Here is a 26749-nt window from a genome sequence, read left to right on the forward strand (position 1 = left end):
AGGGCGTTATAAGTGGTTGTTAGTGCATTGTTACAGTAGGCAATTGCTAGGGTGTTCTGCATGGTTGTTAGCACATTGTTCTGTGGTTGCTAGGGTGTTCTGCATGGTTATAAACACATTGCTATGTGCGTTTCTAGCATGTTGTAATGTTGTTGCTAGGCTGTTATTGATTGTTAATGCATTACTATATGGTTGTTAGAGAGTTTAGGGTGGTAGCCAGAAAATGGATATGTAGTTGCTAAGGTGTTCTAAGAGGTTGCTAGTGCATTACTACAGTATTCTGTTGTTAGGGTGTTCTGGATGGTTGCTAGGGTGCTCTAAGTGGTTAAAGAATTGCTTCAGTAGTCAGTTGCTAGGAGTAGTTGTTAGCACATTGTTATGAGGTTGCTAGGGTGTTGTGAATGGTTGTATGTTGTACTAACTGCTGTTAAATTTATAACAGAAAATGAAACACATAATGTCTTTTGTCCCTTCTTTTTTGTTTTCTTTTTGCTAAACTAAAATAGGATGGACCCCCCCCCCCCCCCCCCCGATTCAGCAAAAGTACCCAAGTGCTCAATAATGACAGCTCTGTTTCCAGTTCATTTGGTTTAGTCCTTGTTCCCCCCTTTGGTTTTGTTCTAGTTAGCCTAGTCCTTGCCCATATTTGTATTTCCCCCTTGTTATCTCGTTTGTAACCACGCCCTGTCTTCAGTGTATTTAAGGTCTTTGTCTCGTCACTCCAATTGTCTGTCGATGTTGTTGCTTCGTGTTACATGTCTGTTCTGAGTTTGCTTTTGGTTTTCCTGGATTTTGTTTTGTTTTTCTTAAAGTAGTTTTGTTTATATTACTGTTTTCCTGGTTCTCATTGGATCTTCACCACTTCACCTACATAACACGACCTTGACAACTAGGTTGCTCTAGCTGTTCTCAATTATTAGTATTAGCACATTGCTATGTGGTTGTGATGGTGTTCTATGGTTTTTGGCACATTGCTATGTGGTTGCTAATGTGTTCAAAGTGGTTGTTAATGAATTTGTAGATTATGCAGTCTATCCATAATTTCTAGATTATGCACGGAATGGTTGTTAGCACATTGCTTAGTGATTGCTAAGATTTTCTGAGTTGTTTGCTATGCAATTGTTGGGGTATTCCTCCATCCAACATTTCTTGGAATGTTGCTGCGAAGTCAATATGGTGTTCTGGGGGATTGTTAGCGCATTACTTGCTAAGTTGTTCTATTTTATGCTAGCCTGAGCATTGCTATGCGGTTACATTGGTTTTCTCAATCACAGCTCTTCGTCTACAGACGATCTCTTGCTTTCCGTGTCTCGTTCTCTAATGGGGTTTGCCAGCGGTTGCCAGAGAAGTGAAACAGAAGATGCTTGTGTTTCCCAGAGTGTTTAAAGAGCTTCCAGCCTTCTATTGATTTCTTGCGGCAGTAGTCAAAGCAGACAAGCGTTTTATATCGTTGAAGGCAGTTCAATCACACACATGGGACAAGAAAACAAGTGGACCACTGGATGTAGTTTTAGAACCTGTATACCACAATTTTTTTTAAATCATGCAATTTTATTTTACTTCCATTATGTAAAAAAAATAAAATAGATAAAATTATATATATAAACATAATTGTTTTTTTAAGACAAGCCTAAACGAAGGCTGTTTCCTGGTATACATTCTGTGCTTTGTGTGGTTTGGCGAGGCCCATTTCTTGTAGTAGCAGCTTGGGCTGCATTGACTGTGGACTCGCAAAAATATAAAGGCAAAATAGGAAATTATAGAACTGACATACAGTTCAGAAGGCATGACTTATTGTGTTAAATTATTTCATATATATATATTTTTAAATATTAAAAAATACATTAAATTTACATTAAATTACCTAAAAAGCACATTTTGTGACAGAAGCAGACGAATACCTCAGAACATATTTAACCCATCCAATTTCCCAACTTATTTTTCATTCCGTAGCATGTTTTGTACAACATCTCAAGAATCCATGATGTGATGATACAGAGTTTTCCAGCTGCGGCCGTTCTCCGCAGTCTGCGGGTCATCCCTCCCTACCTCACACCTCTCATTAGCCCACACACAGCAGATTCCCCTGGCTTGTTCTCTTTTTGTGCGTGCCAGTCATGCAAATATTGGTGCATGGATTGGGATACATTTACTTATTCCAAAAGGCTCTCAATCTAAGCCGTACATGCCGAGAAGAACTATATTTTTAGCAGCACCCAGTGGTACCCAACTCCCATTGTCCCAAAGCAACCTCTGCACGAGATGCAACTCAATGTCAAATTCTCAAAAAGGGTCGCATCCAAAAATCCTCACACTCATGACCTTTGCCGTTTATTCACATCGCAGTTCCAGTAATCGTTCGACAATCCCTAAGCTATAATTCATAAGCCACCACCCCAAATGTACCCAAGTTGCTGTGCCTTTTCCCATGTGCATAAATGCAAGCTGCCAGCCTCTGAGCACTACCGGCTTCCTCTGACTGGCTGCTTTGTCTGTGCATTCAAGAAAAAAAGACATGGTGGCAGCTCTTACAACGGGCTATTGAATTCAACATGAGTGCGCGTTTAAATGCATCGCAGCGTGCCGGCTGAAGAAATGTTTGCTCTTACCTGCAGCACCAGAGTCTGCCTGAGCCTCCATTAAGACTATTGTAGCAGCCGGTGCAATGCTGTCTGGCGTCGCAGCCGGGATTAGAGGGAGCGCCTCCTGCCTCGTGTACGCGCTCTATCTCTTTCTAGCTACTCGCTTTCTCTCTCTCTCTCTTCCCCACCCCTACATGCACAGTCACACATTTGCTCCCATTGTCACTGCAGCACACACAACAGTGACACATAAAGAGTCCCACTAGAGAGAAACGCAGTCAGCCACTACACAACTGCTACACTGGATGACACACCAAAACTGGGGGAAGAGAGGGAGGGAGGGAGGGTGGTGCCTGTAGACAATAAAAAAAGGATTTATACGGGAGGCAGAGGTCTAGTGATCTAACACAGTTTTGGCAATAAGATGAAGTGAGTGAAAAAGAGGCATATCTGTGTATAGGTGATTTTAATCCATTTTTGTTCATTAAAAAAAAAAATGATATATAGATCAAACAGTCATTAGCTAGGGGTTGCTGTAGATAAAGGCCAGAAAAATAAAATCAATACTGATGCTTGCATGTGGTTTCATTAAAGTTTGCTCTGACAGTAACTACTCCAGTACTCAAGAGGGCGATAGAGTTACTTTCCAACGTCTTTATGTCATTACTCAGGTAGTCTCACATACTTCTAAAGGTCTGGAGTCCAAGCCGTAGGTCCAACATGTAATGCAACTAATCACAGTTTGTTTTGTTTGACGTCAGGCCTGTCGACCAATAAATCATTCAACAACACCGTCTTCAATCATCAAGAGTGTATGCTGTGGAAAATCCAACATACTTTTGAAAATCCAGAGTTTCTTGATAAGTACTCACTGTAGTTTCTATAGTAGGAGTCTCCAGTGTCCTGCCGAGTTTAGCTCCGCCCCTAGTAAAAAACACCTAAACCAGCTAATCAAGGTCTTCGGATGATAAAACCTTTCAGGCAGGTGTGTTGAGGCATATTAGAGCTAAACACTGCAGGACACCGGCCCTCCAGGACTGAGCTTGGACACTATAGTTAGACACCTTGGTCTATAGCTTCATAGCTTCTTCTGTAAGGGAGTTTGTTTCCAGATGGACTGTTAAAGAATGCGGCCATAGAAAAAGATGGATAACATGTCCCTCTTTCCTTTCACCGTAGTAAAGTGAAGCCAAAATGTCTCAGTTATGGCCGCTGTCACATCAAAAAGATGACCTGATTAGCAGAGGGAGCTCCTGAACAAAAACTATTATGACTTACGTGGAGCTAAATATGAACATCAGACAGTCAGGTATGAAGAGACAAGACTTACTGACAGATTAAACATGTTACTAAATGAATACACGATTGTGATCGCTTGTATAATATACCTGATTTCTTCAAGCGATCGTATTTACCATGGTTAGTATGGTAATGGCTAGCATGCATAGTCATTTGCATCGCTTATAAATATTTCTGCCTTGTATGGTGATTATAATCCATATCGGATCTCAAACAGAAGTTATTTCAAACACTCACGGCTGTCAGCTGTCAGTTTATTTTTAAAGTCTTTAATGCTGGTGGTATTGCGGTTAACTATATGAAATAACCCACGGTGCTCACACTCTCCAGATGCGGAGAAACTTCGCCTTTGTTCATACCCACTCCTCAAATCCAAGCTGGCCCACTTTGGCCCAAGTTATTTGGCTGGCCAAAAAACCCTGGCCATTTCTGCCACCTTGTGGAACAACTGATTAGTGCAAAACAATTTCAGTGCACATGTACAAAGTACGTGTGGTTACAAAAATCGAGTGGTGCGGTACATAGACCCTTGCATACAAGTAAAAACGAGTTAAGTATACTTTGGGCTTAAGTGTAATTGCATTTTTTCAACCCATTCGTTTACATGGAGAGGGTGGGTTTTTTGACCTATAGTGCAGCCAGCCGCCATATGGCGATCGAAATGTTTTGGCTTCACTTTTCAGAACATGAATTCAACTTGAATGGAAGATACACACCTCCCAGAAATCCTGTCAGATGTCTGCTTTGAAACTCCTGAGGTGTTTCCGATTTTGTGTGCCTTATGCATCAGACTTTCAGGCAGTGGTTTGTGGGCATGACGTCTGAGGCTGGTAATATTATTCAGGTAGCTAACACTATAAAATCAACTTTAAAGGAATAGTTCACCCAAAAATGAAAATTTGATGTTTATCTGCTTACCCCCAGGGCATCCAAGATGTAGGTGACTTTGTATCTTCAGCAGAACACAAACGAAGATTTTTAACGCAAACCAGTGCAGTCTGTCAGCCAAATAATGGCAGTGGATGGGCACCAAACCTTTAAAAGTAAAAAAAACAAAACATGCACAGACAAATCCAAATTACATGGACCTAGGACACAAAACGATCGTTTTTTTGCGAGAAACTGAACAGTAGTTATATAAATTTTTACCTTTGATACACAGCCATGTCCAACTGTCCTGAGCCCATGCTCAGCGTCCAGCTTGTTACATGTGTGCACGCTCTGGTGTAGTATACACAAACGCCGGAAGCGATCTGTCGCATGTATACGACACTGATTGTTTACATAGAGCACAGAGATTGTGGGTATAGCAGCTATTCAAAATGGTAATTACTTGCGCTTATCCTGATTGTTCAAACCGATTTAAAGCTAAAAGATTACGTTTGCTTGCGCGAACTCATCCGGGACTGTTGACTTTTCACTGATTTCCCCTTCCGGCGTTTGCGTTTATTACGCCAGAGCGCGTACACAGGTAACAAGCCGGATGCTGACCTCGAGCTCAGGATAGTTGGACGTGGCTGTGTATCAAAGATAAAAAAAATATATAAATACTGTTCAGTTTCTCGCAAAAAATGATTGTTTCATGTCTTAGGACATCAATGTATCGTCACGAGCCGCAGGGTGCAATTTGGATTTGTCTGTGCATGCTTTTTTGACTTTTAAAGGTTTGGTGCTCATCCACTGCCATTATATGACTGACAGACTGCACCGGTTTGAGTTAAAAATCTTTGTTTGTGTTCTGCTGAAGAAACCAAGTCACCTACATCTTTGATGCCCTGGGGGTAAGCAGATATTTTTGGGTGAACTATCCCTTTAACTAAAGGCCCAGGTATACTTCATTTTCTGTGTTTTGCTTCTTCTTGTGCACAGTGTGCAAACCTAGTGGACCTTTCTTTTTTTTTGCACATTGCATGTTTTTTTCTTTTACAAATCCTGCCACGCAGCTGATTCATTTTTCACTGCCTACATAATGCTGAAACTAACCCATACTACTAGAGAATTGACAGTGCATCCTAATAGCATTACTGTCTCAAACTGATTCATCCATGATATTCTAAATCTGAACTCAATACATGAAGTCTGAGCTTTTCTTGACAGGTGATTGAGCTGACCAGTAAAATTGGCTGTGGGGAGGGGACCACTGATTTTATGATGAATGGGAGAAATTGCAATGCCCTGCCATTCAAAGAGCCAACTGACCAAAATCAAAAATCAGTTTTTGATATTTAATGACAGCATCATGCAGCTGCTGTTGGCTGGACTGATTGAAATTAGCTGTCTAAGTGCACTTCCAAGATGGCCGCCAAGTTAACTACCTTGTCCCGAAAGACTTCAACAACATTCTCTTTGAACGGTCATGACAGTAGTTGGGCCTAAAAAAGAAAACTGACTTTAGAAGACATTTTACGTCATTAAATGCCCCTTTGTGGCAATGCTGATACAAATTACTATGGAAGTATGTTTCCGCCACAGATATTTGCAACTTTTTATCTCACAATTCTCACTTGTTTTTCTCACAATTGTGAGTTTACATCTCAGAACTGTGTGATGCAAACTTGGAATTCTGATTCTGAGTTATAAAGTCAGAATTGCAAGTTTGTATCTCGCAATTCTGACTTTATCGCAATTGCGAGTTTATATCCCGCAATTCTGACTTTATAACTTGCAATTATGAGTTTATATCACAATTCTGAGAAAAAACATCAGAATTGCCTGTAGATAAATACATGCATACATACATATATGTATACAGTCTGATAAATGTGAAGGTCAGTGTTGGACTTACTGTTTCAAAGCAATTAAAGATTTGAAAGAGGAAATCATGTTTGTTTAGTTGATTGAGACAGATCTATTCTGGTCTCGATCTGTTACTGTACTTGTTTTTTAAGGTATGCCAAGGCTGATTCACACAGGTATGTGCTGCCAAATTGGATTAACATCAGCAGATTTCTCGGCTGAGCAGGGAAGCTTTTCCATCTGCTGATGAGCAATCCAGAACTGTCACCACATTTGCCTTAAAAAGCACAGTAATATATTGTCATTTTCTTGTCATTCCCAAATATGAGTAAAAAAAATTTAAACCTGAGAATCAAACCTGTCCAATCACATTCCTGTGTATTAAGAATAAATAGAATAATGTGTTTTAATATCAAATAAATTACACACATTTCTCATTTTAAAGCCCAGTTTCTGCTGCATTTGCAGGCTCATGGTCTGCCTTCATGCCATGAAGCTCTCTGAACATCCTGGATTTCAGATTTGCTTCAAATGCCTCAAGAACAAACCACTGGTTATGCTGTAAAGCTTTGCTGGCCAAAGACTGACTGTACAGAACACAATGTGTTATCTTCACACGGGACTCTTATTTATGGATGTGTGCTATCAAATCACTAATACATCAATAAAAAATTTGCCTACTCAGGTCAATGCCTGGTTGATGGTTCATTTTTGTGCCATTTTAGTGGCATTGATGCTACTGGTTAAGCCAATAGTAGCCCACTGTTAGGGCCATAATTAATTTCTGACAAGAAAGAAAATGAGGATCTTAATCAGTCTTTACTGGGGGGAAAAACAACTTTGATGAGCCCATTTAAACCCACAGGCAACTACAGTTGCCGCAGTTTATAGTTGTCATTTTCCTTTTGTAAGTATTTTTCTAGATGTTATCCATGTCTCAATGACATGCAATCAAACAACCAAATAAAGGATTTCAAGACAAAAAAAGGCATTGACTTATTCCTGTCACATGAGGCTGTTAACTTTCTACCCCTACTTCCAGAAAGCATGGTGAGGGCAAACCCTCCCAAAGAAAGTTAATTTTCATTTTACTAACAAGTATTAACAAGACCAGCTGGAACAACCAGTTAAAACCAGCCTGACCAGCCTAGGGGACCAGCTAAAGCCAGCTACTTCCATCTTAAACTGAGCAGCTCGTTATTCAGGTGTCGCCTGGTTTTAGCTGGTCAGCAGGCTGGTTTTAGATGGGTTTTGGCCACTTCCTTAGCTGGTCAGGCTGGGAGACCAGCTGGAACAACCAGCTAAAACCAGCCTAGCCAGGCTAGGAGACCAGCTAAAACCAACTACTTACATCTTAAACCAGCTAAAACCAGCAAACCAGTTTAGGCTGGTTTTAGCTGGTAATCCAGCCTGGTTTTAGCTGGTCAGCAGGCTGGTTTTAGATGGGTTTTGGCCACTTCCTTAACTGGTCTGGCTGGGAGATTAGATGGAACAACCAGCTAAAACCAGCCTGACCAGCATACCCAGGCTGGGGGACCAGCTACTTGCATCTTAAACCAGCTAAAGACTAGCAAACCAGTTTAGACTGGTTTTAGCTGGTAATCCAGCCTGGTCTTAGCTGGTGATGGAACCTGATGAGTTCTCTACAATCTGGCCAGAGGAGAACTGGTCCCCCGACTGAGCCTGGTTTCTCCCATGGTTTTTTTCTCCATTTCTGTCACCTGTGGAGTTTTGGTTATTTGCCGCTGTCGCCTCTGGTTTGCTTAGTTGGGGACACTTTCCAGCGATATCGTATACTATTTGAACTGAACTGGACGATGATATCACTTAATTCATTGATGAACTGCCTTTAACTGAAAATTGATTGTTTACAATAATGCGTTACTTACACACTATTGTTCTGTTTAAATACTGTGCAGTTGCTTTGACACAATCTGTATTGTTAAAAGCGCTATATAAATAAAGGTGACCTGACTTGGTCAGCAGGCTGGTTTTAGATGGGTTTTGGTCACTTCCTTAGCTGGTCTGGCTGAGAGACCAGCTGGAACAGCCAGCTAAAACCAGCCTGACCAGCATACCGAGGCTGAGGGACCAGCTAAAACCAGCTACTTAAATCTTAAACCAGCTAAAACCAGTAAACCAGTTTAGGCTGGTTTTAGCTGGTAATCCAGCCTGGCCTTAGATGGTCAGCAGACTGGTTTTAGATGGGTTTTGGCCATTCCTGCTGAGCTGGCTGGGAGATTTAACAATCAGCTAAAACTAGCCTGACCAGCCTACCCAGGCTAGGAGACCAGCTAAACCCAACTACTAAAACTAGCTTAAACCAGCCAACCAGTTTAGGTGAGTTTTAGCATTTTTTTTTTCAGCAGGGTGTTGAAAGCAATTATTTTGAGTTAGATGCCAAATGTTCTCATCCTATTCAAATTTGACATTGAAGGGGTGAATACAACATATTTGCTCATCAGCAGCTATAGTTGTCACACACTCAAATACAGTTTTCAAGAAAATAAAAACCTGGGGAAAATAAATGCAGAACATGTTCGCATAAGACACTATTAACACAACTATGTGCATGAAACCATTTAGAAAAATATGGGCACAAATAGGTTAGACAAAAACTCCTTAAACACTTGTGAGCTGTGAAAATGACATTATAAGACCTTTATGCAGTGTGTGTCCTTACAGCTTTATATTTAATATGGCATTTAACCTAATTAAATATATTGATTACAAATAATAATAATAATCCATTCTGACTGATGCCGCTAATGACGCAAACCATACACTTCCTAAATCAAATAAATGTACCATATCAGCAGTATTCACATTTTTCCTAACAAACCTGATTATGAAAGGCACTTCCGGTTTAGGAAAGTTCCACCCACAAAGACTGAAACAAATGCCGCGTTCCAGACAACCCGTAACCCGTGTTTTTCCGACCTTCTACCAGTGAAAGTGCACCGGAACGGCAGTCAAACCCGTGACTTCCCACTCGTGAACTCGTACTAGATCGATGTACTCCCAGTTACGAATTCTGACGTAACATAGCCCGCGAAACAACAAAGTCAGCCCTAATGCGTGCGGTGCTTATGCAAGTGGCACACGGTGGAAAATAGAGCTTAGGACAATATAACATTGCAATCAAATTAATAATAATATAAAAATAATAATAATTCATAAATGTGCCCAGGCAGTTTGGCGTTACTTGCCTGGAACGCTACAAAGTCGTGAGTCGTGGTTTGAAGTGGTGATTTACCAGTTAAAAAACCTGCCTGGAACGCAGCAAAAGACTGAGCTACAGACAATCCTTATCCTTCAGTTTGACTGAAAGAGCTGTAGGCTATATTTTCCTTCATGTGCTATTTTCAGATGTCAGAATAACAGTATTTTAATGTGACACAGTGTAACAAGAATATTTTTGACTGTCAAAATGACAGTATTTTTTTAGAAAATGCTTTTTTTATAGAATGAATCTGCTGATTGCTTACAGCCTAATGTAAATTACTCCCATAATTGGTGCAAAGTGTCAAGGAGCATATCAATTTGGCTTTTTTTGTTTGTTTGTTTGTTTGTTTTCATGGCGCTTCATCGACCATATTTGCGACACTGAATATAAACAATGCCACTGAACAGAACGAAACTTGCATATTTTGCTGATTACAGCTACTGAAAATGGTCAGTAATTGTAATGTTTTGGGCTGTACTAATTGGTCAGGCCGGGAAAACTATTTGGAGTACTATAGACTGCGTTATACAAATCAAGAAAAGTGTAAAAACTATTTGAGGAACAAAAGGCGTTTGTGGTTGGCCAAACTGAACCAGAATTTCCAGGGCAAGAATCTTGACAACATTTGTGTTTGTTCTTATCATTTCCGGTCATAAGTGAAATACTAGGCGAATATCTTACTTAATACTGCTATCTTTACCACATAAAGTATTAACTTTAGTTTGTCAAAATATTGCGCCCTTTCCTGCTTACTAAGTCAGCCAGGACTCGAACTCGGGATGCCCGAAGCACAGTTTCACTATATGCAGCTATATGTCGGCCCACAAGTTTATGAACAATGCACATTTTTATTTAAGGCAATGTTTGTTGCACAGACATTCATTACTAAGTCATAATCTTTTGGCTTTTGGGGTTATTCATAGTTCAGCTGTTTTTAAATTTTAAATTTCTTTTTAATGTTTGATGGATGAAGGGTAAGTAAAATAGGTTAATGTCTCTTCATTGTAGTATTTGAAAATGCTTTTTACATTCATAGAGCAAATCTGCTGATTGTTTACAGCCTAAATTACACCCATAATTTGTGCAAAGCATCATGGGGCGTAAAAAGGGGTGGACAGTTGAATCTTGTCAGAACTTTAGTGTGGTTTAATTTTGTTCAATTGATAGCCAGCAGCTATTGCAAAAACAAAACAAAAAAAAAAAACAAAAAAAAAAACGATTATGCATTTATATTGAAAGACTCATAGGTTAAAGATGATTAAAATTGCCCTAATTTAAAAACAGGTGTTTAAAATCAACACACATCCACTGTTGGGAAAAAGGAAACATTTTAAATTGGATCTTTGCCTGTTTTTGATAGATTATACTCTTACATATTTCTTGTCATGGCCGTTAAAATGACACTATTCCCAGAGCAGCTCGTTATTCAAGTGTCGCACACTGTCGCTTTCAAGTTTTCTGAAAGAACTCCCACGACTTTCTTTCTAACCGTGGGCGCTTTGTCAGATTTTGTTCCCTTTTTTCATTGTGGGCGCTTTTTTCTGATAAATTCAAAAGGGAATGTGCGTTTCATCTCTCTGTTACTCTCTGATACTTCGCTCGATTACAGCGACAGACAGGAGCGACAGATGATATACAGCTGAGCTGACCTCATTACATCCACCTCTTACCGCGTCACATGGGGAGTGAGTGATATCATCAGGAGAAGAGCCGAAAACAGGACCCAGGATACATCACAAGACTGATGACAGAGCGCATTATTCACTTCAGTTCATTTTATAACACTCATAGACTACTTGAACATGTCCCAACATTTTTTATGGTTTGTTTTTGGTTAGCGTTAGTTTTTTATTTGTAGAACGTTCCTAGAACGTTAGTTTTTGGTTCCCAGAATGTCAGTTTTTGGTTTGTAGAACATTATTCTAACGTTATTCTTATGTTCCCAGAACATTAGCTTTTGGTTCCCAGAAAGTTCGTTTTTGACTTGAAGTAGGATATCAGTAGGGGAGAGTGGGATGATTTGTGCCAGGGGGGAAGTAGTTCCACCCCTTGTTTCTAGAAAAGCATAGAAGAAATTGGCCATGTGACCACATACTTTTGAAGAGCCATCCAATTTACCTATCCCCCAAAGAAGAGAGACACATGGCATGAGGGCTAAGCACATTTTAGCTCAAAAAACTGTTTTTTTGCCTTTCAAAGTAAAATTTATATGATCAAGGTTTTTTGATTGTTGCGTCTGAACAATTATAGACACGTTTGAAAATATTTCACACGTTTTAGTGCTTTAGTAGGCTACACAGTGAGTCTATACAGTTAGCATAATGTTAGCTCTAAACTGCGGGATCATGCTAGTCTTTCAAAATTGTCGGTCTGGGGTGATTTGTGCCAAAGGGGCAGGGGTAAGTTGTGCCAGTGGGATGTTAAGTAGTAGACCATCTAGATCAGGGCTGACCAACCCTGTTCCTGGAGATCTACCACCTGCAGACTTTAGTTCCAGGCCTGCTCCAACACAGCTGTCTGTGATTATCACGTGCTATCTAAGAGATTAATTAGCTGGTTCAGGGGTGTTTGATTAGGGTTGGAGCTAAACTTTGTAGGATGGTAGATTTCCAGGAACAGGGTTGGGCATCCCTGATCTAGACCCACATACCCACAAGTGTTTGATTTATCTGCCGTTTGTCAGTTTTTTAAGTGGCCTAAGTCACAATGGGATGTTCAGAAATGTTCGTAAGAAAGTAACTTCTTTCCTATATACACAATTGACAGACAGAGTTTTGTTAACAGGCAGCGTTCTGATTATTCACAAATATCATATATTGTGTATTTGAGTTTTTTTGTGTTTTCCGAAAAAGTAGAAAATATGACATGCCAATAGTTTAATAGGGTAACGATATCTAAATAAACCTTAAATAAGCAATTTTGTATTTAATTTGTTTTGATTTTATATAGCATTACAGTTCATGACATTAAAATGTTCTTTTTAACTTAAAGTCCCCCTGAAATCAAAATTAAAGTTTTTTGGCTTTTAGTATGAATATATAAGCCTTAAGATTATCTATAAGCTAGTGTGATTCAAAACAACGACAAAATTCGCGTTTACAAGATATGGGCGTTCAAAACTTACAGTCTCGTCACTTCCGCCAATATGAATCAAGGATTTTGATGATATCACCGTGCACTTCAGCTTCTCATCAAACGTTCTGACCAATCAAATGCTCTCTAGAGTCCGTAGTGTCCCGTCCCCTCCACAGAGACGCAATAACCCGGAGCAGATCATATGCGCTCATATGTGCAGTCGGCATGAATTAAACTACACAGCCTCAGCATGATTATGATCACTATTTTGTTCTAGCAAGAGTTTCATATTGAATCTGTGGGGTAATTTATTAGTCTGTGGCTGTCATAAGTTTAAATGCGGCTTTACCGAGCTCAACGGCTCTGGCCCGAGCAGATATTAATGGAACGCTATTGGCTCTTCAAAATTAGTGGGCGGGGCTGGGCGATATGTTTTTGTTTCAGTTAAAAGTACGTCACCACATAGAATAACGCTGCGTGTTTCAAGGCACTTCAGTGGACCTTTAAAGAATCACTGGCACAATTTACCCCAATGTATTCTCCCCAAAGGCACAACTTACCCCGCACCGGGGGCAAGTTGTGCCACGAGACCACTTTTTTCTGAAAGCTATAATTCTGTTTATTATTGTTCCCAGGGATGCACCACATCCTGAAATATATGTACATGCTTAAATTGGAGGGATTACTGTCATGGCTTCACTATAAAGTCACTTTGTAAACTGGCACAACTCACCCCACTTTCCCCTACATTCATTTCTTACCACTTGTCACAAGGAGGGTCAGAGACGTTCGGATCCATTTGCAGCATTTATTCAACAAAACAAACACAAAGGGGCAGGCAGAAATCGTGGTCAAAAAACAGGCAGAAAGGTCAGGGCTGGCAGCGAGAATCAAACACGGGGAGGAGTCCAGGAATCAAAACACAGGGAAAACAAACTCGGGAAGAAACGCTCGGAGATAAAGACCATACGGAACAATAAGACTTGGTGGCTCTGTGTGTGAGAAGCTTAAATGCAGTCAGTGTGATGAGGTGCAGCTGTGAGCGGTAATCAGTGCAGTGAGAAACAAGGAGCAGGTGAATGCAGTGATTAGTGCAGTGGCTTGTGGGGAATGAAGTCCATGATGTGTAGTGCAAGAGTTAATGATGACAAGACGACCAATACGTGACAGAGCCCCTCCCCAAGGAGCGGCTTCCAGACGCTCTAACCACCTAATGAAACCCGGAGGGTGGTGGAGCGGAGGCGGAACAGGGGGAGGGATGGAGGGCCAGGTCCATGTGGGGGTACTGGAACTATGAACTGAGGCGGAGCCGACGGAGGGAGAAGCCATGGTGGAGGAAGGGTTGGCTCCTCCATGGGGCCGACCGACGGAGGTGGAGCCGGTGGAGCCCGAGGGAGAACCGGAGAGTCGACGATCCTAGGTGACACCGAGGATCCGGAGGGCCAAGGCGAAACCCAAGGCTCTGGCGACCCCGGCGGAGATGGAGGTCCGGAGGTACGCAGCGGAGCGACAGAGGATTGAGGCTGTGCCCACGGGAGGGAGGAGGTCCACAGAGCCAGCAGGACGGAGTGACGAGGCGCAGCCGGAGGAGTAGAGTCCAGAGGCGAAGGTGGGGCGATGACTGACCGGGGCGGAGCCGGAGAGACGATGGAGCTCGGAGGAGCTGGTGGGCCGACGGCCGACAACGGAGACGAGGGAGCACAGAGCCGGGGTGGAGCCGCAGGGTCGGAGGGCCGAGGTGGAGTCCAGGACTCTGAGACTGGAGGTGATGGTGAGGGATCCTTCAGTCTGGACACCGATGAAGACTGGCAATCCCACTGCGAGTCCTCTGCACCGAAGGTGGGATGTGGGTGAGCAGAGGGACTGTCAGGAGACAGAGGTGGCGGGACTGGAGCAGCAGGGAGGGTGGGTGGGAACCCACACAGTTCATGCATGGCCTCCTTGACCAGAACCGAACGTTATTTTTAGGCTATTTTAAAAGCAACCATCATGCAACGGAATATCTGGGAATGATATTTTATGGTTACAAAAAATATAACCTAAAAGGAAAGTTCCCCCAACGTTAGTATTTGGTTCCCAAAAAAATAACCAAATTGACCATATGCACGGATTACTTCCTTGTTTAGTCAAGCCAGCTAAATCATTTATATATATATATATATATATATATATATATATATATATATATATATATACTATTTTTCTGTATCTCTGACTGATTTCAAATTGTAATTCATTGCCCAGGAAATTAGTCATAACCCACAAGACGTGACGTGTATAAAATGACAAAATTAGCAAACTATACACTGAAACTATATAAACAGAACTTTAACAACAACACTGATATAAGAGCTATAATTTCGCAATAATTGCAGGATGATATAAGAGCTCGTGGCGTAGCTGTCAATCAGATGCGCTCTCGGCCACTGATAGGCACGTGCTCTCTGCGTTTTCTTTCAGAGTTATCATTGGCTGATAGAAAGATTAAAAATAGCATTTATTTAAGATGTAAATAAGATCAAGACACGTCATGATCTATTCTGTCGTGCAGCGCTCAAAATTGTGGACATCATGAGCCAGTTCTCCCGTAAAATAACATCTGAATCGTCTTTTGAACTGGTTCATTTAAATGATCTATCCGAACGAATCTTTTCGTGGAAATGTATCAGACTATAATAACTATTAGCGAGCAAGAGGCAAATTAATGGGTGCTGCTCAAACTGAAGGCTGCATCCTTAAACTCAGACGAGTTTAGTAATGAGTCGTTTTTATTACGTTTATTTTCATCAATTGACGTTTGATGACTTGCAGCCGAAATATGAGCCTTCATGGAATGCAGCCTTCCGTTTAAGAGGTAAGTTTTGTTGAACTGAAAACGGCTCTGAATGAGGAGTCGATTCCCCTTGAGAGGATCGATTCCAAACGTTGGAATCGACTCTCGATTCCCAATGCCTCGGAATCGATTCTTTTTGGAATCGATTCCCAGCTCTAGTTATAGCACAGGGGTCCCCAAACTTTTTTTCTGAGCGGGCCACATAATTTTCTTTTCTTTAATGGGGGGCCGGGTCGGTTTATAAAATAAAATTCCATGGGCCGGACTGACTACTACTATTATTATTATTATTTTATTATGATTTTACCTGCATTTATCATACCTTTTAATGCTAGAATAGTTTATTGTTTTTTATGCACCAGACAGACAAATGATCATTTCTTTTCAAAAGTTATACAGGTGCTTCTCAGTAAATTAGAATGTCATGGAAAAATAAATTTTTTTCAGTAATTCAACTCAAATTGTGAAACGTGTGTATTAAATAAACTGAATGCACACAGACTGAAGTAGTTTAAGTCTTTGGTTCTTTTAATTGTGATGATTTGGCTCACATTTAACAAAAACCCACCAATTCGCTATCTCAACAAATTAGAATATGGTGACATGCCAATCAGATTATCAACTCAAAACAACTGCAAAGGTTTCCTGAGCCTTCAAAAATGCTCTCTCAGTTTGGTTCACTAGGCTACACAATCATGGGGAAGACTGCTGATCTGACAGTTGTCCAGAAGACAAGCATTGACACCCTTCACAAGGAGGGTAAGCCACAAACATTGATTGCCAAAGAAGCTGGCTGTTCACAGAGTGCTGCATCCAAGTATGTTAACAGTAAGTTGAGTTGAAGAAAAGAAGTGTGGAAGAAAAAGATGCACAACCAACCGAGAAAAACTTTGGGTAACTGGGAGATGAGTGAAGTTTTGCTTTTGCACTTGTCCCACAAGCAGCACTAGTTTCATCTCAAATGCTATTGAGTCATTTTGTCATCGCTCTTTTCTAGCTGGCTCGCGCATCACCTGTTCGATCGCGATGACACTTTTACGTTGAATGTACCATTCTGTTAGTGAATTTAACAAGTAATTATATGTTAATAACTAAGGTAAATTTTTGTTTGAAAGCCAACCTATATTATCAAATACCGACATGATATTAGTAGAACATATTTAAAATTACATTTTCAAAATATGTCTCTGGTATTGTTCAGAGGGCCGGTCCAAATGTGGGGCCTGACCATGAGTACGGGATTGCCAAGCTCCGCATTTAAATTATATGTTGTTAAATCATATGAAACTGAATGTTCATGCCGCTAACATTGTTTATAATGTTGCAACTATATTTTTTCTCAGTTTCTGATAAGAACGAGGCAGTAGATGAGTCTCAAGGGTGTCCATCTAATATATAGCACATATAAAATAAGCTTCAGCGGAAGTTTACGAGCTGGCTTATCTTTATGCGGAAGTTCTAAAGAATGCTCCGTGCATAAGGTCAATTGGAACCAAAAACTAACATTGGGGGAACGTTCTGTTTGCTGGGTCTTTGCATTAATAAAATGTGTTTAATTATGGAAACTTTATTAATTCAAAGCATACACTACATTCAGTTACACAATGTATAATTTTACTAAACTAAACTAACTTATTAGGAAAAAGTAATGTAATAGACCGAACTCTGATGCCCTCATAGTTACAGTCGAACAATAATAACGCCAGATACAGAAGAATTCGTGCGCATGCGCAGAAAGGGGGGAGGAGTCGCTGAAAAAAGGTGAATGGCTCTTATGGCTGGCTAGCTAATCAGATGGAAAAAAAACACATTAAAACGTTCCCGAGTGTGACTTTTACCACAGTACATGTGCTGTAAAGCCTCCACAAGGATTTTATGATTGAAAGCATCTCTCTTTCTGTATGCGCTGCTCTTTAAGCGGAGAGCGATAAGAGTCGTTTCCTCTGATCTCATGAGGTTTTAGCATGCTAGCATGCCCTCTGATTTTATATCTCTCCTGAGCGCCGATATCGACCCCAGTTCTCCCAAATCGCTCTATTCCAAAGGTAAGAACGTGTTTTAATGTTACCAAATCCTTTCTTCATTCATTCAGAGCTGCTTTCGTCTTTGCGGAGACGTTAGTTTGCCATAAATGTGAGGAATTGCTAACGCCACTTAGCACGAGTGGAGAGCACACGCTAGCGGTGTGTATTTATAAATGTGTGTATATTTGAGTTCATATGCCCATATGTACGAGTCAATGTGAGTCTATATATAAATGCGTGTGTGTGTGTGTTTAAGTGTGTGTGTGTGTGTGTGTGTGAGTGAGAGAGAGAGAGTGGGTGTGTGTTTGTTTACCTTTACACACATTTTAAGTGACTCGTGGCTCCGAGACAACCAAGGGTTGTTTTCTAGCACCAAACGAGTATTTCAGACACACACTGCAATTTTTTTCAAGTTTACTGGCTTTTATGTGCTATGAATGTTGGACCAGTGCCATGGTAGATGGTGCCATATGCAGAAACTGATCCTCAGCTATTATAATTAATATTTCATCTGGCAATTACAAAACATTCATCTTGACAGCTAACATGCTGATGAGTCTGGCAGTGTTGATTTGTCATATGCACATAATTGACTGATTTGACCCTATGATGTCCCTATGTTCATGTGATGTGAGTAGACTGAACATTTGTGGCTTATATAGAATAAGCCTGTTGTTTGTAATGTGAATGATTTAAGACGGATACATTTACAGAGTGACACCCTTTGGTAAGCCACTCGGAAGTAGATAACATCCTTTCTTGGGTTTACATCCAGATTACAGATGCAGATTTGAATATAGATCCAATGTTTTGTTATTTTTAAGATATACCTGTTAAATGTGACTCTGGACCACAAAACCAGTCTTAAGTCGCTGGGGTATATTTGTAGCAATAGCCAAAAATACATTGTATGGGTCAAAATTATTGATTTTCCTTTTATGTTTTATGTCAAAAAATTAGGAAATTAAGTAAAGATCATGTTTCATGAAGATTTTTTGTAAAAGTCCTACTGTAAACCTATCAAAATGTAATTTTTGATTAGTAATATACATAGTTAAGAACTTAATTTGGACAACTTTAAAGGTGATTTTCTCAGTATTTTGATTGTTTTGCACCCTTTGATTCCAGATTTTCAAATAGCTGTATCTCGGCCAGATTTTACCCTATTCTACCAAACTATACATCAATAGAAAGCTTATTTATTGAGCTTTCATATGATGTATATATCTCAGTTTTGTAAAATTTAACCTTATGACTGGTTTTGTGGTCCAGGGTCACAAATGTTAAACACACAGTAAACTAGCACTGTTTTGTGTTACAGACACTTTAAATCATACATTTCATTTTGTCTGTTGGACAACAAAACAGGACATTTTTTTTAAAAACATTTGCGACTACACTTCAAGACGTTATTTTTACTTGGTATTGTTGTCTTGTTTTCTAGTATAAATATCTAAACATTTTTGAATCAAGATGCATTTACTTGACAAGTAAAATGACTTTAAGTCTTGTTTTCAAAAAAAAAATATAAAAAATGTGTTAGTTTTGGCTTGAAGCAAGCACAAATGTCTGCCAATCGGGTGAGAAAAATAATCTTAATTCAAAGGCTAAACAAGATTAATTTCCTTGGCCCTTTGGCAGATATTTATGCTTGTTTTAAGCAAAAACTGACTCGTTTTTTCAGAAAACAAGCCATAATATCTTAAGTAATTTTATTTTTTAAAATAAGTACATTTTGATTGCAAGAATTTTTTACATATTTATACTAGAAAACAAGACAAAAAAAAGTAGGAAAATATTTTTTTGCATTGGAGAGAGAATGATAACTTTACCTGTATCTATATTACACTGTAAAACGTTTTCACCAGGTTTAACTTAAATACCTAAGTTCAGCAGCTGCCTTAAGTTTTTAAGTTAAATCAGCTTAAAACTACAAGTCATTTTAACTTATTAGAATAAAAATTAGTTGATATAACTTGTAAATTTAAATGGCTTAAGTTGATTTCACTTAGAATCTTAAGGCAGCTGCTAAACTTAAGTTTTTAAGTTGAAAATGGTGAAAACTTTTTACAGTGTGACTACATTTTGATAGTTTTTAGAAAACGAGCCATAATATTTTCATTCATTGATTTTATTTTTAAAATAAATACATCTGATTTCAAGAATTTTTGGATATTTATACTAGAAAACAAGACAAAAAAGTAGGAAAATATTTTTTTGCAGTGGAGAGAGAATGATAACTTTACCTGTATCTATATTACACTGTAAAAAGTTTTCACCAGATTTAACTTAAAAACCTAAGTTCAGCAGCTGCCTTAAGTTTTTAAGTTAAATCAGCTTAAAACTACAAGTCATTTGAACTTATTACAATTAGGGCTGCAACAACGAATCGATAAAATCGATAAAAATCGATTACTAAAAGCGTTGGCAACGAATTTCATAATCGATTCGTTGTGTCGCGCGACGCAGAGACATTTGGTTGTTATTATATATATATTTAAAAAAAAAATTGAGCGCAGAGCGGAGTGGACACATTCGGTCTCTCTCCCGCACTGATGCCAGCAGAGTTCGGCACCTCATAAGCTGTGTTTCCATCCAAAAATGCGAATTTAACTTATGCGCAAAACTGGAACATTTGAGCATAAAGCACCGTTTCTACATTATATATATATGCTGCCCCGATTTATATCAAACATGTTTGATATTTAAGCCTACTTTGGCTAGCGTACTTTCACAGCAGCCAATGCTCGATCGCAAAACAGCTGCTGTACGGGTCGTTGGATAGTGGAGATGGAGAGAACTACTTCTATAGTTTTTGTAACACTGTCTGTCTGTATAATGTGTCGAAAACATACCACAACCGTGAGGAGAAAGAGGAGCTCTGCTGAGGTGAAATCGTCTCAGTTTTGAATAGGGCTGTGACGGTGGCACGTTGTTTTTTTTATATATAGCCTACACTTCAGTCAGCGAACAAGCAGCCTGAAAACGCTAAAATAAATCAAAGAAATAATATATTTAATTAAGAAAGTAGCCTAAGAGTATTAAATAGGCTATTAAACAAACATTCCTTGTAAAAATGTCCGACAGCTCATCAATTTTTGGCTGACTGAATTTCCAGTCCGACTGTCTTTTTTTCTCTTTCTCTTCCTCATTGCACAGCTGCTGTTTTTAATAGCAAAGTGATTACATTTATTTTCGTTCCTTTAGTTTATAAAGTTAATTTAGAGATATATTTGGAACACTTTTTGTTTGTTAAATTCAAGTTTTTGTTTTTTAAAGTTATACCTAGCAAACAGAGGCAGACAGATCAAAAGCCTGCTTAATTCATCGCGATTTAAATTTAAATCCATTGATATAAAAAAAACTTAAAACATATCACAATATTAGTTTAATCATTCAATCAAGATAATTCCAAAGTTTGTGCGGAGAGAAGCGCGCTTTGCAGGACATGGAGACGCCAGTGCAATGTGGAATTTCTTTTTTGCTCATAAAGGTAAGAGTAATTTACCACCCGGACCGGAACTGTAAAGGGTCTACCTTAGTTTGTGTGTACTAACAGTATCAACAAAATGTGCTCTTAAAGAAAACAAACAGAATACGCTTGATATCTTTGGTTTAAACAGGAGCGCTTCACAATAATTAACCGAAACCCAGGTAATTGCCTCACAAACACAATATCTATAGAAAGCTTTAAATTATTATTTTACTATAAAACGAAATAATTAAAATCGAAAACAAAACTCTTTCATTAGCTAATCCATAAAGATGCATTAGGCATTAATGAGCAGATGGCAGGATCGTCAATTTCATCTTTGCAACACTGAATCAGAAAATACTAGTTTATTAATAAGTAATTCGAATATTTTCTTAATTTTTGCCTTGACACATTCATGGTAATTACTTTTGCTGGGGCTTTGAGGCCAGTTTTGCGTGCATTTGAATGCGGAACTCTTCCAGCTGGTCGCTGCTGATGGCAGGACGCTAAACACCGCCATGGCAGAATGAATGTAGCAGAAAGTTAGTCAAGTTATCCCGTTCCAGCGTGCAAAGTCACATGACTTTTTTAATGCGCACTGAGGAATTTAATTTGAGAGGCTTCTTGATGGGAAATGCCGCATGTACACCACAGCAAGCCGCTGTCTTGACGGATAGTAATTTTAGTTTATTTAGTCTATATATTTGGCAGATGTAAAGCATACATGTGTATGTTTTTTGTGTTAGTCCATTTTTATTTTATTATTATTATTATTATTATTATTATAACAGTTCAAGGAGCAACATGTTCGTGCACTTTCTAAAGATTTTAGTTCTGTTTTTGAATAAAGGGTTGTAAATCCCTTTTTTTATCCGATTCATCGATTAATCGAAAAAATAATCGACAGATTAATCGATTATTAAAATAATCGTTAGTTGCAGCCCTAATTACAATAAAGGTTAGTTGATTTAACTTGTGAGTTTAAATGACTTAAGTTGATTTAACTTAACATTTTAAGGCAGCTGCTAAACTTAAGTTTTTAAGTTGAAACTGGTGAAAACTTTTTACATTGTAGGGGGCGTTACACATTGTTTTCAACTAAAAACAGAAAACTTTTTGCTACGCTTTGGCTGTTTGTTTTAAAAACGCAAACTTTTTTAAAAAAGTGTTTCAAAGTGCAGTTTTTTTTTTTAGAACAATAGATTATCCTAGATTCTATCCTATTTATTTTTTGTTCACAAAAACAAAAATGCCATTAAATAAAATTTTCTTTTGGAAAAACAACAATTTAAAGCAGTATTACACTTATTGCTTTTATGCTATTAGCTCTATTGTTTATGAACCGTTTTGTTTACTAAAACCATATGATTACTTGCTTTTGATACTTTATTCGAACTAATTATTATTGCTTTATTGCTATTATACGTGTATTTTAAGTAATTTTAAAGGCTATGGTTTGCTTAGGTTTATTTATGTGTTAGTTTTGGCTTAAAGAAAAACAAAAATGTCAAAAGGCTAACGAAGATAAATTTTCTTGCCCCTCTGGCAGATATTTTTGCTTGTTTTAAGCAAAAACTGACTCGATTTTGATTGTTTTTTCAGAAAGTGAGCCATAATATCTTAAGCCATTTTATTTTTTAAATAAGTACATCTTGATTTCAAGAATTTTTAGATATTTATACTAGAAAACAAGACAAAAATACTAAGTAGGAAAATAATTTTTTGCAGTGGACAGAGAATGATAACTATACCTGTATCTATATTGGGGGCGTTTATACTTTGTTTTGAACTAAAAACTGAAAACTTTTTGTTCGTTTTAAAAACGCAAACTTTTTAAAAATGTGTTTCAAAGTGCAGTTTTTTTAAAAACAATAGATTATCCTAGATTCAATTCGAGTACTTGATTTTATAAAATCCTTGATTGCATTTTGCCCGTGTCGAGTAACCGGCAAAATACTGGAAGTGGCCCGCTCCTCAGAGGAGAATCTGTGAAACGCATTAATGGACTGTTTTACAAGTCTGCATGATATGTTAAATCCATTTAAAAATCATAATAAAGCATAATACTATTGTAAATTCGCCGATGTTACAATTCAAATTAATATATGCAATGCAGGTTTAATATATGTGCTTTATTTACATGTGTGTAGGTAAATGCTGCTCCAAACAAACTCTAGCGTCTCAAACTCCATCTCTGCATTTTGTTGTGAATTTGAGTTTACTATAACGTTCATCTCGGAATGCAACGTGTGGCATTTAATCAGATTTGTAAAGTAAATTGTTTAGAAACCTACGCAAACACAGGAGAATACATCAATATGCAAACTATTTATCACAATTTCAAAGTGATTTACGTCCATAGAAAGCACATTAAATGTAAGTAAAGTGTCTACTTTTAAGGTTTCAAATAAGTATTTGGAGAATAAGATGTCAAAATTTGGTTGAAATAATGTTACATTGTCATTCAGTGTAACACAATATTTATTTAACAATTCAAACAACATGCTTATTCTGACTTGTACATATTTAAATATATAAAAGAATTAGGGAGCATAATACATTTTTATTGTGTTTTAAATGAGGAAAAATTCTTACTGACAAATGGGCAAAATCTAGGATAGTGGCAAAAAAAAAAGTTAAATTACAGCTAATTAGTATTTGGGGTGATTCAATGGTATTTAATGGGCATCTTCTGTTAATTAGGGAAAAGTGTATGATATTTATTTTTTGCTCACAAAAACAAAAATGCCATTAATTTTTTTTTTTGAAAAACAACAACAATTTAAAGCAGTATTACACTTATTGCTTTTATGCTATTAGCTCTATTGTTTATTAACCATTTTGTTTACTAAAACCATATGATTACTTGCTTTTGATACTTTATTCGAACTAATTATTATTGCTTTATTGCTATTATACATGTATTTTAAGTAATTTTAAAGGCTATGGTTCGTTTAGGTTTATTTTCACAAATTAATTATAATTATCAGAGTACTCGATTAATCACCCAAAATAATCGTCAGATTACTCGATTACCAAAATAATCGTTAGTGACAGCCCTAGTCGTTTGTGTATTTTATATATAAAAAAAAAAAAAAAAAGTGACAATGGCAAATACTGGCATGCATAATATAGCATTTTAAGTCACTTTTGTGAATCTGTGTAAACTGGGATCATTTTGACATTGTCGTTGTCTGTACACAAAAACAGAAAGGACTTTTTTTTTTTTTTTTGGCTTTTCCTCATGTTGTCATGTAAACATCGGGCTGGACAGTAATTCAATATCAATATGTATCGCAATATAATTTTTTTTCAATACCGGTGTTATTTTTTTAAACACATTTTCGATATTTTGATTTTTACCAGCGTTTCCCATCTTGCTATAGCATTTTCATTTTATCTGATAAAGTACCGTTAATGAGCAATAAACTGCTGTTTCAACCACCCCAAAAGCGCCTCCTGCTGGCAGAGAATGAATTTGCATTTTGATGCTTTTGAAGTTTCAATCTCTAAGAATAATCAGCCTATGTTATAGTTTAAAGTTTAAGATATTAATATTAATAAGGTGAGTCTGAGAGGCTTATGTTTATTTGACAATGATTTCACAAATCTTGTTTGTATAAATGCTAAATACAAAAAAAAGGTGAACATTAATTTATTTGTATTGTTTTTATTTCTTAAATATTATATAGTTTTATAAGAGACTTGGCAAATACATTTTTCAGAAGTTTGTACGTACGGGTATCATTTTTGGGTTTTTGGCAGGTGTGTTTTTTTTTTTTTTAATTCTTCATATCGATATTGTTATATTGTATTGGCCAAAAATATATATCGCAATGACTCACTTATTAACAGTGACTTGCTGCCACCTACTGGCTGTTTTTATTTCACATTTAAAGTATCTTCTCACTTTTAAAATAACTTCAAATATAGCTGCGTTAACATGTGTAAATATATCTAAATGCCGCCACTTTATGTGCAACTTCTGCAAAGATTAATTTTGCTGACACTGATTTATTTTGTTTGGTAACAGCCTAAATGTATTATTATTATAATTGACTTAAATGTAAGAATTTGACTCAAAAGATGATGCACACTTTTAGAAAAAATGGCATTATAAAGGTAAAAATGCCCATAAAGCTTAAAAATTTATTTAAACTTAATAGAAACGAATAAGATCACTGCTGTGAACTGACCCTAAAGAATCATATCAACTTGTGGAAAATGGGCATCTGATGACCCCTTTAATGATTTTTAAGGGAGTTTGTAAATGAGATATTGATTTAATGCAACAAAAAGTTAATATTAAGTGACTAACACTGTCTGACTATAACACTATTGCCTGGTTTTGCTCTATTTCCTCGTCAAAAATGGTCTGAAACAAACACAGCTGAGGCATGCACATCTCCATTCAAACACAGCGGCATTTCGTTTATGAATGAACGTTTGTTTAGAAACAAATCTAGTGAGTCAATTAATACATTTCCCATTCATAAAGACAGTCACTTGCTTTATTCCTGATTGAATCAGTTGTTCGAACAAATCGAATGAACGACTCAGTAATTAAATCAGCAACTTGTCGCCACCTACTGGCAGATCTAGTTTCATTTTAAAGTATCTTTTCAGTTATTTAAATCATTTATTATTTCTATATTCAAAATTTTATATTTAAAACACGAACTTATGAATTTGATTGCACTCATGCCACCTCTGAGCCTCATTAAATAATCTACAAGACACTTTTGTGTAGAGGTCGACCGATAATGGTTTTTACCGATACCGATAGCTAGGTTGGACCACACTGGCCGATACCGATTAATTAACCGATAGTTTTTGAAAATAGATACTGAACGGCAACAAAAATACTGCTCTGCTAGTTTTAAAAAAGTAATAAACCATACTTTGTAAATTAATAAAAATATTAATTTTAATTATATATTGATCATTAAAGTTATTTCATAGTTCATTAATGTTAACAAAAAAACACCTTAACAAGGAACAACACTTCTATTCTACAGCTTTCATCAATCTTAGTTGATGTTACAAATGGGCTCATTGTAAAGTGTTATTTCATATTAACAGTAGGGGTGGGAATCTTTACATTTTAACAATATGTAAAATTGCAGTTTCTATGCTTTTTGTTTATATTTGGAATCTCTGTATGTTAGTACTGCCTTATTAAAATTAAGATTCAATTTAATTACGATATTCAATAACAACTAAATATAACCATGCATCACATTCTCAGTTTTCAATATTACTGCACATGGCTACATTTTCATATACATTTTATATAATTTATTTTGAGCAAAATTTACTTTATTTTTTTTATTATATAAGCAGACTACTTTTAAACCAATTACTTATTTAAAATAAGTGTTCTTTAAGTATCCAAAAGTTAACAGACAATAGTTATTTTTTCCTTTCGTTTGATTATTACTGATGAGATCATTGAAAGTGGCTGCTTTAACAGGCTGCATTCAAACGAATGCACAGACC

At 37.5% G+C, this 26749-nt stretch overlaps 1 protein-coding gene across 1 annotated transcript in view; it reads left to right on the forward strand.

Moving 5' to 3' along the window:
• The first annotated feature begins 17498 nt into the window (after positions 1 to 17498).
• nfat5a (nuclear factor of activated T cells 5a) overlaps positions 17499 to 26749 on the forward strand; it is a 38182-nt gene continuing 28931 nt past the window's right edge. The window contains exon 1 of the mRNA XM_073831893.1: positions 17499 to 17796. Coding sequence (XP_073687994.1) covers positions 17724 to 17796 — 73 coding nt within the window. The 5' untranslated portion in view covers positions 17499 to 17723. The remainder of the gene's footprint in view (positions 17797 to 26749) is intronic.

Source organism: Garra rufa, chromosome 25 (genome assembly GCF_049309525.1).
Source record: "Garra rufa chromosome 25, GarRuf1.0, whole genome shotgun sequence".
Classification (NCBI taxonomy): domain Eukaryota; kingdom Metazoa; phylum Chordata; class Actinopteri; order Cypriniformes; family Cyprinidae; genus Garra; species Garra rufa.